The sequence below is a fragment of the Castanea sativa genome, chromosome 2, assembly GCF_040712315.1.
Source record: "Castanea sativa cultivar Marrone di Chiusa Pesio chromosome 2, ASM4071231v1".
NCBI lineage: Eukaryota > Viridiplantae > Streptophyta > Magnoliopsida > Fagales > Fagaceae > Castanea > Castanea sativa.
In genome coordinates this window covers 6,801,402-6,814,393 of record NC_134014.1, presented here as the reverse complement: position 1 = coordinate 6,814,393, position 12,992 = coordinate 6,801,402, and the positions used below count along the sequence as shown (strand labels likewise).

Below are 12,992 nucleotides of genomic sequence, written 5' to 3'. Positions count from 1 at the left end.
TTTAACAAAATACCTCTGTTTTTTAAACTCGATTTTATCAACATCAAGTTTTGTGTAAAACTCGATATCTTCAGAATCAAGTTATGTGTATATTTTTAATTGTAACTCGACATTAGCAATGTCGAGTTCCACTTAAATTTTTTTAATAATTTAATTGATTGAACTTACCTAGAATTGGATTTTTAGAAAATCGAGTTTCAAAACAGAGACACAATGCTTAATAGTTTCAAAATAAGGACATTATGCTAGATATTTTAAATAATAAGGTACATTATGGTGATCAACCTATCTTATTGCTAATAGATATATTAGTCTATCATTTTCAGGAAACCCCTCCATGGTTCAAATTTTCTCCACATTTGTGGAAAATATCTATCTGACAAGCATGTTGAACATAAGATAAGTCTAAATAAAACAAGAAATAGATTGGACGCCAATTTGATGAACTATTTTAGTCATTTGTAGATATGAGAGAAAGCAACGTTTATTGAACATAACATATATAATGGCACTTGGCGTCTTGGACATGCATTAATTCACCCATTTCTTCTTTTTATTTTTTATACTGAAATTCACCCATTTCTTCTGGATAATGAACACTTTATACAACTAATTAAGTATGAAAATTAATGTTGATTATTTGACCAGGAAAATAAAGAAATAAAGCATTACGTAGATTGAATAGACTGTCCTAATCAGTTTGCACCTATAAGAATATCAGGGTAAGGTTATTAATGTGTACAAAAATTTTCAAGCAATCCTTAGAAATCGGAATAGATGTATTAAAATGTGAACTAAATTAATGTACATACTAACGTCAAGCACTAAAACAACATATATAATTTTAATAATTTCATGTACGAAGTATGGGCGAGAGGCGCCTATTTTTTATTTTTTTGATAGTATAAAGAAGAAATTATATAGGTTTCCCCCACACGCTTTATGAAGGTATATACTTTTTTTTCTTTAAAGAAAGTTTCAACTAATAGCGTTCGCTCTTGATAATACTTTTTATCATCTGATCAAGACAACAATTGGTTTTTGATGTAAGCAAAGATTGAACCCCAAATCTCTTATTCAACCATAAAAAACTTTACCAGTTGAGCTAACTGGAATCTTAAAAAAAAAAGTTTGATTTAAATTAAATGTTTACTTAGGGTAATAAAAAGAGAGAAAAAAAAAAAAAAAGTCGGGCATAATACGCATAAAGTAATCATTTAAATTCATTTGCCCCTAGTTCTTTGATTGTTTTTCCTCATTTCTGCTTTTTTATCTTTCAAAGAAATGAATATATTAAGAAAATTGGAGTGGTAATATTATATATAGAGTGAAAGATTGATAATAATTATGATAAATGGGAACCACCGCCTTTTAAATTAACTTGCACGTTACATTATATGCCGGATGCCTATCCAACGCAATGCGTTTTCAAAAAAAAAAAAAAAAAAAAAAAAAAACCTCCAAGTGATGACACTTTCACCTGGAGCTAAGGGTCAAATGAATTTAAATGATTATTTTATGCTTAGACAAAGCTTTGGATATCATTCTTTAAATAAAATTGAAATAAAATAACTGCATGTTTGGTCAATCAAGATTGATTTAGCCACCTTCTCAAAAAAAAAAGATTGATTTAGCTAGAGAGCTCCAAGTGACATTTTCACCCACCTGAGTGAATTTACCTTTCTCATAACAATTATACATGCAACACCTACGACATTCATACTTACTTTTAATTTATATGTGTAAATTAGACATGACAAAATGGGTTAGAATTTTCTGTCTCAACACGACCAGATTCAAAAAATACCCAACTCAAATCTGATTTTTTTGGTTTAAAGCAAAAACGGCTTGATCCGTGACTCGACTCGTGTTTTTTGTGGGTCAACCTAACTCAACTTGTGACCCAACTCGTGACCCGAGCCATTTTCAAAACTTGTTTTTGGATAAAAAAAAAATTTTAAAATAAAGACAATATTGGTTTAATTGTTTGTTGTGAGTTTTAAGGAAACAATTGAGACATTTATATAACTACATGCAAATTAATTGAAAGATGAATAATTGAATATTCTGTAATGAATAAAGATTTTTAAATATCAAATAACAAAGTACATTCCAAGATAATCTGGTTACTAGTAAAGTTGAAAACATAAATTTAAAATTTAGACATGTGTGAAAAATATTCATAAATATGAAAATAGTGAAGTCAAAGTATCAAATTAGTATCAATTATGAATGCTTAGACCTATTTTTTTATTAATTTATGTCCAAAATAAACGAATTTTCAAAATAAATTATGATATTTCCTAAAATGTGTATTGCTTAACAATGATATGATATTCATAAAAGATATTATTTATAAATAAGTAAACAATCAAATTTTAATTTATATTCTCAAATTGAAATAGAGTATTAACTACTATTGATAATATATTATAAAATTAATTTTCAAGATTGTAAATTTCTTATACGTTTTTATTCTTTGTCAAATGAGCTATCCAATAAGTCATTTGTAATTTTGCTTTATATTTTGGGATGTTGATATTGTATAGACATAAAACTTGTATATTTGTTTTACTTTGTATTATTTTGTTTAAGTTAGCAATGTTAGGATTCGTATAATTTTAAAATTATTAAATAAGTATTAATAAGTTTAATTGAGTTCATTCTTAATATAAGTAGTGAATTCAAAGTAATGTATTTTACATTAAGTAATTTGTTGCATGACTTTCCAAATGACAAATACATGTTTCTTTATTAAAAAAAAATCACATGAAAAATATGAGTCAACCCGACCCAGCTCGCAACCCGTTTTAACCCGCTTAGAATGACCCATTTTTAACCCGTAACCTATTTGACCCGCAACCCGATCGACCCGACTTGAATCCAATCCAACCCATCGGTTTGCCATGTAAGTACTGCATACATACTCTCTTATACTCATTTTACATCCATATCTTTATACATTATCCATAATTAATGCACTAATTATACATATTTTAAAAGTGTAGACATGAAAAAAGTGGATGTGAGAGATAAAAGCCCCTCTCATCTTATATATTACAAATCAACTTAGTGTATGTAACACTATTCTTCTCATGTCATATAAGTGTGTAATCTTCAGCAACAAAAAAAAAAAAATGAAAGTGTGTAATTGTAAACTTTACGTAGACTTGAATGCGATGTAGCATGTATCCATAACACAATACTTTTTGCCGCCCATAACTCACCCTAGGTATTCTCACAGGTAAAGGCAACGCTCACTTCAATTAATTTTAGGCTGACCAAATCATGAAGGCTCTTTCTAGTCTCTGTATCAGCTCAATTGCTCTATAAATACCCCAAAAGTTAGTTGCTACTTACAACTTCCATAACCCAAAAAACAAACACTATTCTTAAACCCATCCCTTACAATATATCCCACACCAAAACATTCCCAAATGGGTGCCTCAAAGTCCAACCAATTCTCTCAGTCGTCTCAGACAACGATCAAAGACAAAACACTATCAGGGCTAGGCAACCTCAATAAGCTCCTCCCAACTGGTACACTCTTCTTGTACCAATTCCTCAGCCCTGTCCTATCCAACAATGGCCACTGTACTACAACCATCTACAAGTACCTCACCGCCATTCTTATCGCTGTGTGCGGCTTTTCTTGCTTCTTTTCTTCATTCACTGATAGTTACGTTGGAGATGATGGGAAAACTCACTATGGAGTTGTAACATCGAAGGGCCTTTGGACCTCGGAAGACTCTAAGAACGTGGACTTGTCGGTCTATAAGCTTCGGTGTGGGGACTTTGTTCATGGTCTTTTTGCACTGGCTGTGTTTGGGGTTCTGGTGCTTTTGGACCAAAACACTGTGGGTTGCTTCTATCCGGTGTCTGATTCGTCGGAGAAGACTTTGCTCAAGGTGCTTCCTCCAGCTGTTGGTGTGGTTTCTAGTGGGCTTTTCATGTTCTTCCCTAACAAACGCCATGGAATTGGATACCCTTCAAGTACTGACTCTTGACAGGTTTCCAAGTCTGGTGGTAGCGAAGTATCCTTGACGAAAGCCTAAGCAAGTTTGATTATGGTTTCTTTGGGTTTTTTCTTATTCTGAATTTGTTGCCCTATATTCATGTTTCCCTGTTGTATATACGCGTATGTATATGTTCGTTCGCCCTTTTGTGCCAAGTTCCACTACTTGTACTTTTATCTTCTTTGTGGTTCAATTCGTGAAAGAAATTAGGTCTCAAAGGACCGGGAAGGATATTTCCTTATAGTGGACGTATGTAGAAATCATGTTTGATATCACACATGTTTGTACTTTTCTCTCCTTCTCTCTCTATTTATATATGGGTTGGGCTCCTAGTGTAACTTTAATTATCGGTATATCAAAAAAACAAACGTATGAAAGAAATCCATTAAAAAAAAAATGCTAGGGATACACCACACCCGCACAAAGAAATCAATACTAGCACCCCTGTATTTCTTTCTTGTACATGTATTTAGTTTAATCTCTAGTTCAATACATTTCAGTCCATTAATCATCGAACTTAAAAACAATATAAGAATCTCTCTCAATTTTAACATGGGATATATTAAATATTTCATTAGCTCTTTATCTTCTATATTAACTCACATAATTTTATATTTATCTATCATATTTAACAATTTTAATTACATAATATCAAAAGGCTACAACAGCTTGTTATTAGAAAAATGTTGACAACTAGAGATCATTAGAAACATGTTGACAACTAGAGATATATTACTCCAGGCTATAAAGGATAAGAATGCTATGAATTCGGTCTACGGAGCTTATATGGTAGCGGAAGCCCTTAATTTTTTCATTTTCATTTACAAAAAGAATCTAGAAGAAAATCATGGGATGGATCTTGTCACTAGGTCTATATATTGAGATGTGCTGATTTGGGCTATTCAACACTATTAAGAAAAACTGTTAAGATTACAACTTTTGTTACAACTTGTTCATGTGACGAGTTGTAAGTGGAAGGGTAAAAGTGGTGAATCCACATGAGTCCACGACTTTACCACTCACAACTTACCAAATGAATAAGTTGTGATCAAACTTGTGGTTCTAATTTCTAATATTACTCTTTTAAGGGTTAGTTTGTGCGTGCATGCATGCATGCTTGAAAGCCCTTCTTATTCCTCCTCAGGCCTATTTAATTATTTATTTATTTTCCAATAAATAACATGTCATAACTGAGGAAGACCTTGTTTAAGCTATAAAATAGGAGGTCAGGCCATGTTTAGTGTCTTATAAAGTAATAGTGGTTATAGTAATTTAATATTTATAGAATCTTTTGCGGGAAATGGAGTATTTCTAGGCTATGCAGAAGAAATAAATTGAGAAGTCGTGCAATACCTATGATTGAGATTGGAAGTTAAAAAATTAACTTTCAATCTCAACCCTTAAATAAAAAAAAATTAACTTTTTAATATTTTTAATTAAGAAGCTGAGAAATTGAAACTTAATTTTTTTTACTCTCAATTTTAGCCAATTGAGATAGTATTGCACCCCACCCATAAAAAACCAGTACATTGAATCAACTAACAAAAACAGCAAAAACTCTTTGAGTTTTTGAGAGAATGTTGAAAATTTTGTATTATAACCTTTCTTATAACTTTTGAGAGCTCTGTTCTTGATGCCTTTGTTTGGTTTGATTTAGAAGTCATTTATGTCAAAAGCACAAACCTGGGTGGTTGAGCTTGAGAATCACACATTTAGTTTTAGCTTCATTTACTTTAGAAAAGAAAGTACTCTCTATTTTCCAGTTTACGCAAATTCTTACACAACATGGCATAAACTAGAGTGATTATGGGAGGCTAATTTTGATCTTTTTTTTTTTTTTTTAAGTTGTTGAGCTAACTAAAATCTACAATTTTGATTAGTCTTTAATTTGATTAATTAGAATTAATTTCACTTTAGTTTTGGTCAACGTTGGGTTTGGATTTCGTGAATTGAAATGGGCTTTTTTGTGAGATTTTGGAGGTCTTCGTTCTAAGTGTGATATGGTTTCATGGGTTCACCATAAATTTAGAGAATGGAGCGGGTTTGTGTGATTTCTTGACTTGTAGTGAGGGTTGGTTTTGGATTTAGCGAATTGAAAAGGTTATTTATCCAGATATGCTAACTGTAAGAACACAAATTGCACCTGTCTCCAATAATACGGAAGGAACTAGCCCAATGAGCCCAAAACAATAAAATAGATAAAGAGTGGTCTTCAAATCTAGGTTTATGAATACTGAAAGGCGTAAAAATTAGGCTCAATTGATACACTTATACTTCATCACTCTCTCCTCTTCCAGACAAAGGCCAAGGATCATTTTAATTATCTTTCAGTGTCTCTAGCTTTTTCGTCCTCCCCCCCTTTTCTGCTCTTCCTTCCATTTTATATCATCCTTCTTCTCGTCTTCATCTTCCACGTGTGGATCAAAGTCCCCATTTGGATACTTGTCCCATCAACTTTTCCCCTCAAGTCTTTGGCAATAGATGGAAGACTGAATTACAATATTCAAGCATCACTTCCCCATTAATGCGGCCAGAGAAGGAGTTGCAGAGGCTTTAATGCGGTGGTAGCAGCTTTATCTTAGATATTTTACATCCTTCCTTCTCATCTCTTACCTCACATCTTTGCGCTCAGGATTTTCAAGGGTGACACCCTTGTACTGCCAGATCTCCCTTTCCCACCTCAGCTACAGATGGCCGAGAATATTTCCGTCCTCGGTTATATGTGGCCGAGGACATTTCCATCCTCGGACACACTACTTTGGAATGTTGTGACCAGCTATGACTTCCTTCTCTTCCCCCCTTGTCTCATAGACGGACGTTCCTCATCCTTGAGCTAATTAACACTTTCGGGTTGGACCTTTCACTTTACGAGTACTCTTGGGCCGGCCCTACATAGATTACGGGCCCATTGACCCTACACTAACTAATACTTTGTGTAGATTGTGTAATTTCCTCCTCATAAAGTAATGCATTCAAAAGTCCCATGATGTTTATGACTTTTTTTTTTTTTTTTTTTTTGTGTGGATAAAATGTGTGTATGACTTAATTTGATGTAGCTAATTGTTTCTCTTGTGGCTTGACTTATTGTATGTGCCTCATGATTGTTTCCGTCGAGAAAGAATTATGTTCACTTGTAATTAAGACAAGTGAATGGTTGGGTGGTTGCCCCTCTCTGAACCCCAATGATTTCTATCAACTTAGCCCTTCAAATCAACCACCCATGACCCTTCTCTTCTAAACCCTATGAAGATCAATATCAAAAAAGAAAAAAGAAGAAGACAAGTTTCTATTTATCTTACTCTCTTTATATATTGCTACACATCTTCATCTGACATTTCTTAACATATATATTGGTATGGGTCTAGTGCTTAATATATTAACTTTCACATTGACAAATATATATTCATTTAGTCTTGCCAAATGTATTTTTTAGCATTGCTAAACATATTTCTTGACTTCTCCCATATGCTTCATAGCAGCTTCAATTACTTGAATATGAGAAAATCCTATTTCCCTTTTGTTTTTTCTATCACTCATTACACTGATCAGGTCCGGCTTAATAGTATAGGCAAATGAGGCGGTTGCCTAAGGTCCCCAAGTAGAAAAAAGACCTCCAAATTTTAACCAATATAATTATTTCTTTCATTGTAATAGTATTAATTAAGCTGAAATATTATTTAATGAATAGAATATCAATTTTTTATCAAATGAAAAATGGGAAAAAAAAAAAAGATAAATGCTACATCCACAATATTTTTACAACACTTTCGTAACAAATCTTAAGTAGCAGGTTGTTGCTGGCTATTACTGGTAAGCAAAAAAAAAAAAAAAATCAGTGGCAAGTTCAAATTAAAACTAGTAAAAACTTAACTAGGATTTGTATGTTGTGGATGTAGCACTTCTAAAAATAAATAAATAATAAGAGCAATGCTACATAAACAAAAAATTTCACAACATTTGAATTAGTAAGCTTTTACATTATGCTAATTGGTTCACCACATTCTGTCATTTTTTTTAGGGCCTTCATATGTTTATATTATACTTGCAATGTTAATTTCTATTGTAGACACATAAAAAATGGCAAATATTGTACACATTTGCAAACAACATTTTTTACTTTTCATGTGTCTAAAATGTAAATTTATATTGCAAGTATAATGTAAACATTTTTTTTTAAATGTGAAATATGTTTCATTCTATTAAAGAAAAAATTGGATACAACAAGTCAACAAAGAAAAGACTGTAGAAATAAAAGAATAACAATGAAAATATGTCATAGTTAATTTTGTGGATGCTAGTTCTTTTTCTTTTCTTTTCTTTTTAAATAAATGTATTATTCCTATTATATTACCGATTAAAAAAATACTAAATGTTAGTAGAACAAGCAAGATAGCAAAAATTTAATAAGTAATTTTGCGTCTAAAAAAACAAGACAATAAAGATTAAGTAATATTTTAATTTTTTTTTAAAGTCAACTTAGTTTTCCCCTAAGCTCCCCAAATGTATCAAATTGCTCTTGATTACATTATCTTTTTGCCATCCCCGTCTTACCGACTTGCTCAAATGCAGTTGTACATTAGGTTGATTTTTATTTGTTATATATTAATATTTTAAAGGGATGAATTAAAGTTTTTATTTAATATTTATATAAAAATATAAGAAAAATTATGATATTCTGTATGAGCCCGAAAGAAAAAAATTAAACATTTTTAGAAACACAATCCAACACTAAAATACAAACAATTTAAAGAGCCACAAAGATTGTCAAAGCACGTGATCATATGTGTCAACGAAACGAAGTCTATGGAGGGATAAGGTAAAGAACAAAGAAAATAAACACACTGAGAAAATTAAGCATTCTCTTGACAAGTACAAACATGCCTATGAATGAGATTATGCAAGAGTGTGGAAGAAAGCTTTCTTGAAGCTGAACTGCATGAGTAGCTAGGTTTTCCTGGTGGAACTTAGTTAGGTTATAATCAATCAAGACCATCTAACTACCACGGAAAATAACCTTTCTTGTTCAATTCAAAATTGTATAATGTATTACTTTTTTTTTTTTTAATCTGAGTCCGTAATGTACGTACTTTCTACCTTATAGTAGCTGAACCTTATTGCTAATAGATATATTAGTCTATCATTTTCAGGAAACCCCTCCATGGTTAAAATTCTCTCCACGTTTGTTGACACTATATCTCCAACAAGCATGTTGAACATGAGATAAGTCTAAATAAAACAAGAAACAGATTTAGATGCCACTTTGATGAACTATTTTAGTCATTTCTAGTTATGAGAGAAAGCAACGTTTATTGAACACAGCGTGCATATGGCACTTGGCGTCTTGGACATGCATTAATTCACCCATTTCTTCTGGATAAGAGTTAATGTACATATTAACGTCAAGCACTAAAATAAAACAACATCATTTTAATAATTTCATGTACGAAGTATATATGGGCCAGAGGCACCTATTTTATACTCTTTTTTTTGTCTGTATAAAGAAGAATTTATATAGGTTTCCCCCACACGCTTTTTCAAAGTATATGCTTAGACAGAGCTTTGAACTGGTTCACCCAAAAAATTAAATATTACAACTGCATGTTTGGTCAACCAAGATTGATTTAGATTGATTTAGCTATAGCTAGATAGAGCTCCAAGTGACACTTTTACCACCTGATCGAGTGGTGGGGGTTTAATGTGTGAGGGGTTTGAAGTACTGTTTATAAGTGTAACAGAATAAATTCTTTAAGCTTGGATTGATAAAAAATGTTGTAGATAAAATCAATTTGAAAAATATTAACTAAAAATTAACAAAACAAATTAAATAAAATTTTCATTATTATACAAAATATAATGTAAATTAAACTCAATTGAAATTGGGAAATAAAAATTTTCCTTCTTAAACAATTATACATGCTACACCACATTCATACTTACATGTAATCTATATGTGTAGATACCACATACATACTTTCATCTTGAGAAAATTCTCTCTTACACTCATTTCTCCATAGTTTAATACAATATCCATATAATTAATACACTGATTACATATTTTAAAAGTGTGAACGTAAAAAAAATGGATGTGAGATATAAAAGCTCCTTTCATCTTTTATATACACACACACACACACACACACACATATATATATATATATATATATCAAATTAACAAGTGTAAGTATCACTATTCTTCTCATCTCATATAAGTGTGTAATCTTCAGGAAAAAAGAATGAAAGTGTGTAATCTTAAACTTTACATAGACGTGAATGCGATGTAGCATGTATAATACTTTTTGCCGCCCATGAACTCACCCTAGGTATTCCCACAAGTAAAGGCAACGCTAGCTACCCAACTCTCTCTTCAATTCTAAGCAGACCAAATCATGAAAGCTCTCTCTAGTCTCTATATCAGCTCAATTGCTCTATAAATACCCCAAAAGTTAGTTGCTACTTGCAACTTCCATAACCAAAAAGCAAACACTAGAAACTCACCAAAACATTCCCAAATGGATGCCTCAAAGTCCAAGCAAATATCTCAGTCGTCTCAGACAACAATCAAAGACAAAACACTATCAGGGCTAGGCAACCTTATTAGGCTCCTCCCAACTGGTACAGTCTTCTTGTACCAATTCCTCAGCCCTGCCCTATCCAACAATGGCCACTGCACTACAACCATCTACAAGTACCTCACTGCCATTCTTGTCGCTGTGAGCGGCTTTTCTTGCTTCTTTTCTTCATTCACTGATAGTTACGTTGGAGATGATGGGAAAACTCACTATGGGATTGTAACATCGAAGGGCCTTTGGACCTCGGAAGACTCTAAGAACGTGGACTTATCGGCCTATAAGCTTCGGTTTGGGGACTTTGTTCATGGTCTTTTTGCACTGACTGTGTTTGGGGTTCTAGTGCTTATGGACCAAAAAACTGTGGGTTGCTTCTATCCGGTGTCTGATTCGTCGGAGAAGACTTTGCTCAAGGTGCTTCCTCCAGCTGTTGGCGTGGTTTCTAGTGGGCTTTTCATGTTGTTCCCTAACAACCGCCATGGAATTGGATACCCTTCAGGTACTGACTCTTCACAGGTTTCCAAGTCTGGTGGTGGCGAAGTATCCTTGACGAAAGTCTAAGCAAGTTTGAGTGTGGTTTCTTTGGTTTTTTTCTTATTCTGAATTTGTTGCCTTATATTCATGATTCCCTGTATAAAGGTTACACACACATACATGTCTGTATTTGTTTCCTAGCCCTTATGTTTCCTAGCAGGTTTGAGAATGGTTTCTTTGGTTTTTTCTTATTCTGAATTTGTTGCCTTGTATTCTTGTTTCCCTGTATAAAGGTTACACACAAATATATATGTATGTATATGTTTGCTAGCCCTTGAAGTCAAATTGCACTTGTACTTTTATCCCTTCTAACAATGGGTGTTCTGGTTCAATTCGTGAAAGAAATTGGGTCTCAAAAGGGCCTGGAAGAACATTTCCATATAGTAGACGTAAGAAGTAAGAATGTAGGATTCATGTTTGATATAGGGGAAAAAAAAGGTTTGAAATATCCCATATGTTTGTACTTCTCTCTCTCTCTCTCTCTCTCTCTCTCTCTCTCTTTTTGATGAAATCTCTCTCCCTCTCTCTATTTATATATGGTCTCTCTTTTTTCTTATTCTTTTTTATATATGGGTTCGGTTCCTAGTGTAACTTTCATTATAGGTTGGTTTTGATTTTTGTTGGTAGTCATGATCAAATAAGCCATTAATCCAAAGCATGCTTCAACCTTTAGTCAATTGGCTTGTTATTAGTGTTAAAATAAGGGTAGAATAAAAACATATGGAAAACAAGAGAGCGAAAGAGACAAAAGTGTATGTATGAATAACATTTGTATATTTTTTGTGTGCATCCTTATATAAGGATTGACTTTTTTTTTTTTAGGTGAAAATATACTTTTAGTCCTTATATTTTGAATTAATTCTCATTTTGGTTTTAAAATTGATTTCGTTACTAGCGTCGTCTCTCTAAAAAAAGAAAATCGATTTTATTTTGGTCTCTAAGGTCAACCTACTAATTGAAACCTCATACTTAATAAACAAAGTGTCCTGCTTGTTAACATGGTGCTGACATGACCATTAAAATATTATTAAAAAAATTATTTGGTATTTTTTAAATGTCACGTCATCATTTAATTTTTTATTTTAAAAACCACATCAGAAAATTTATAAAAAAAAAAAGAAATTAAATTAAAAAAACCTTAAATCTAATTTAATTAAAATTATTTCTTATCAGCCAAAAATTCTAATAAAAGGTGTCATAGAGGGATTTTACCACGAATCTATTAATGTTGTATGACTTATTAGCACATTTTACCACCTTATTAAATTAAGGCATGACATCAAGGGAAAAGTTTTTTTTTTTTTTTTTTACTTCATTAAAAGAAGAGACTCCCTAAGGGACCCAATATACAAATAAAAAAAACGAAAAAGATCCGTTTTGGCGTGAAATGGATATATCCATATACCTCTAACTTATATTTATGAGACGATAAAATATGGCAAAACCTGCACCCACAATCGGTTCACGTAGGAATTGGCATATTGGTTTACGTAAGAGTGCGCGTAGAACACCAAAAGGGGTGATCATTTATCAAAGAATGACTTTGGTTATCAAATGAATGAACAACCGGGAGCAATTTACTTATGATACTTAGTTGACATTCATAAAAAGTATCTAATGAATTATGAGTTCAATACAGCCTATTTAGCAGAAAGACAGATATTTCTTGCTCATTATCAGATAATCACTTATTCAAAAACCTTGTGTGATGCTAATAGTTTTCATTTCCCATCTCATGGAAAACCCTTTTCACTCCGCTTAGCCCTATCCCCCTCTAGGGGTATTTTAGTGATAGTTTCTAGACGTCTTTCATAAAGAATTGGAGGAAGATGCGACAATTTTTTCTAGGAAATCCCCAACGAAAATACACATTATT

At 32.4% G+C, this 12,992-nt stretch overlaps 2 protein-coding genes across 2 annotated transcripts; both read left to right on the top strand.

Moving 5' to 3' along the window:
- Positions 1 to 3,379: 3,379 nt before the first annotated feature.
- Positions 3,380 to 4,288, top strand: LOC142623193 (protein DMP2-like). The gene has a single exon (XM_075796589.1). It carries the CDS (start codon positions 3,438 to 3,440, stop codon positions 4,005 to 4,007), a length of 570 nt encoding a protein of 189 aa, XP_075652704.1. The 5' UTR covers positions 3,380 to 3,437; the 3' UTR covers positions 4,008 to 4,288.
- Positions 4,289 to 10,460: 6,172 nt separating this feature from the next.
- On the top strand, positions 10,461 to 11,461 carry LOC142625909 (protein DMP2-like). The gene has a single exon (XM_075799663.1). The coding sequence runs from the start codon at positions 10,526 to 10,528 to the stop codon at positions 11,141 to 11,143; it is 618 nt and encodes a 205-aa protein (XP_075655778.1). The 5' UTR covers positions 10,461 to 10,525; the 3' UTR covers positions 11,144 to 11,461.
- The last annotated feature ends 1,531 nt before the right edge of the window (positions 11,462 to 12,992 follow it).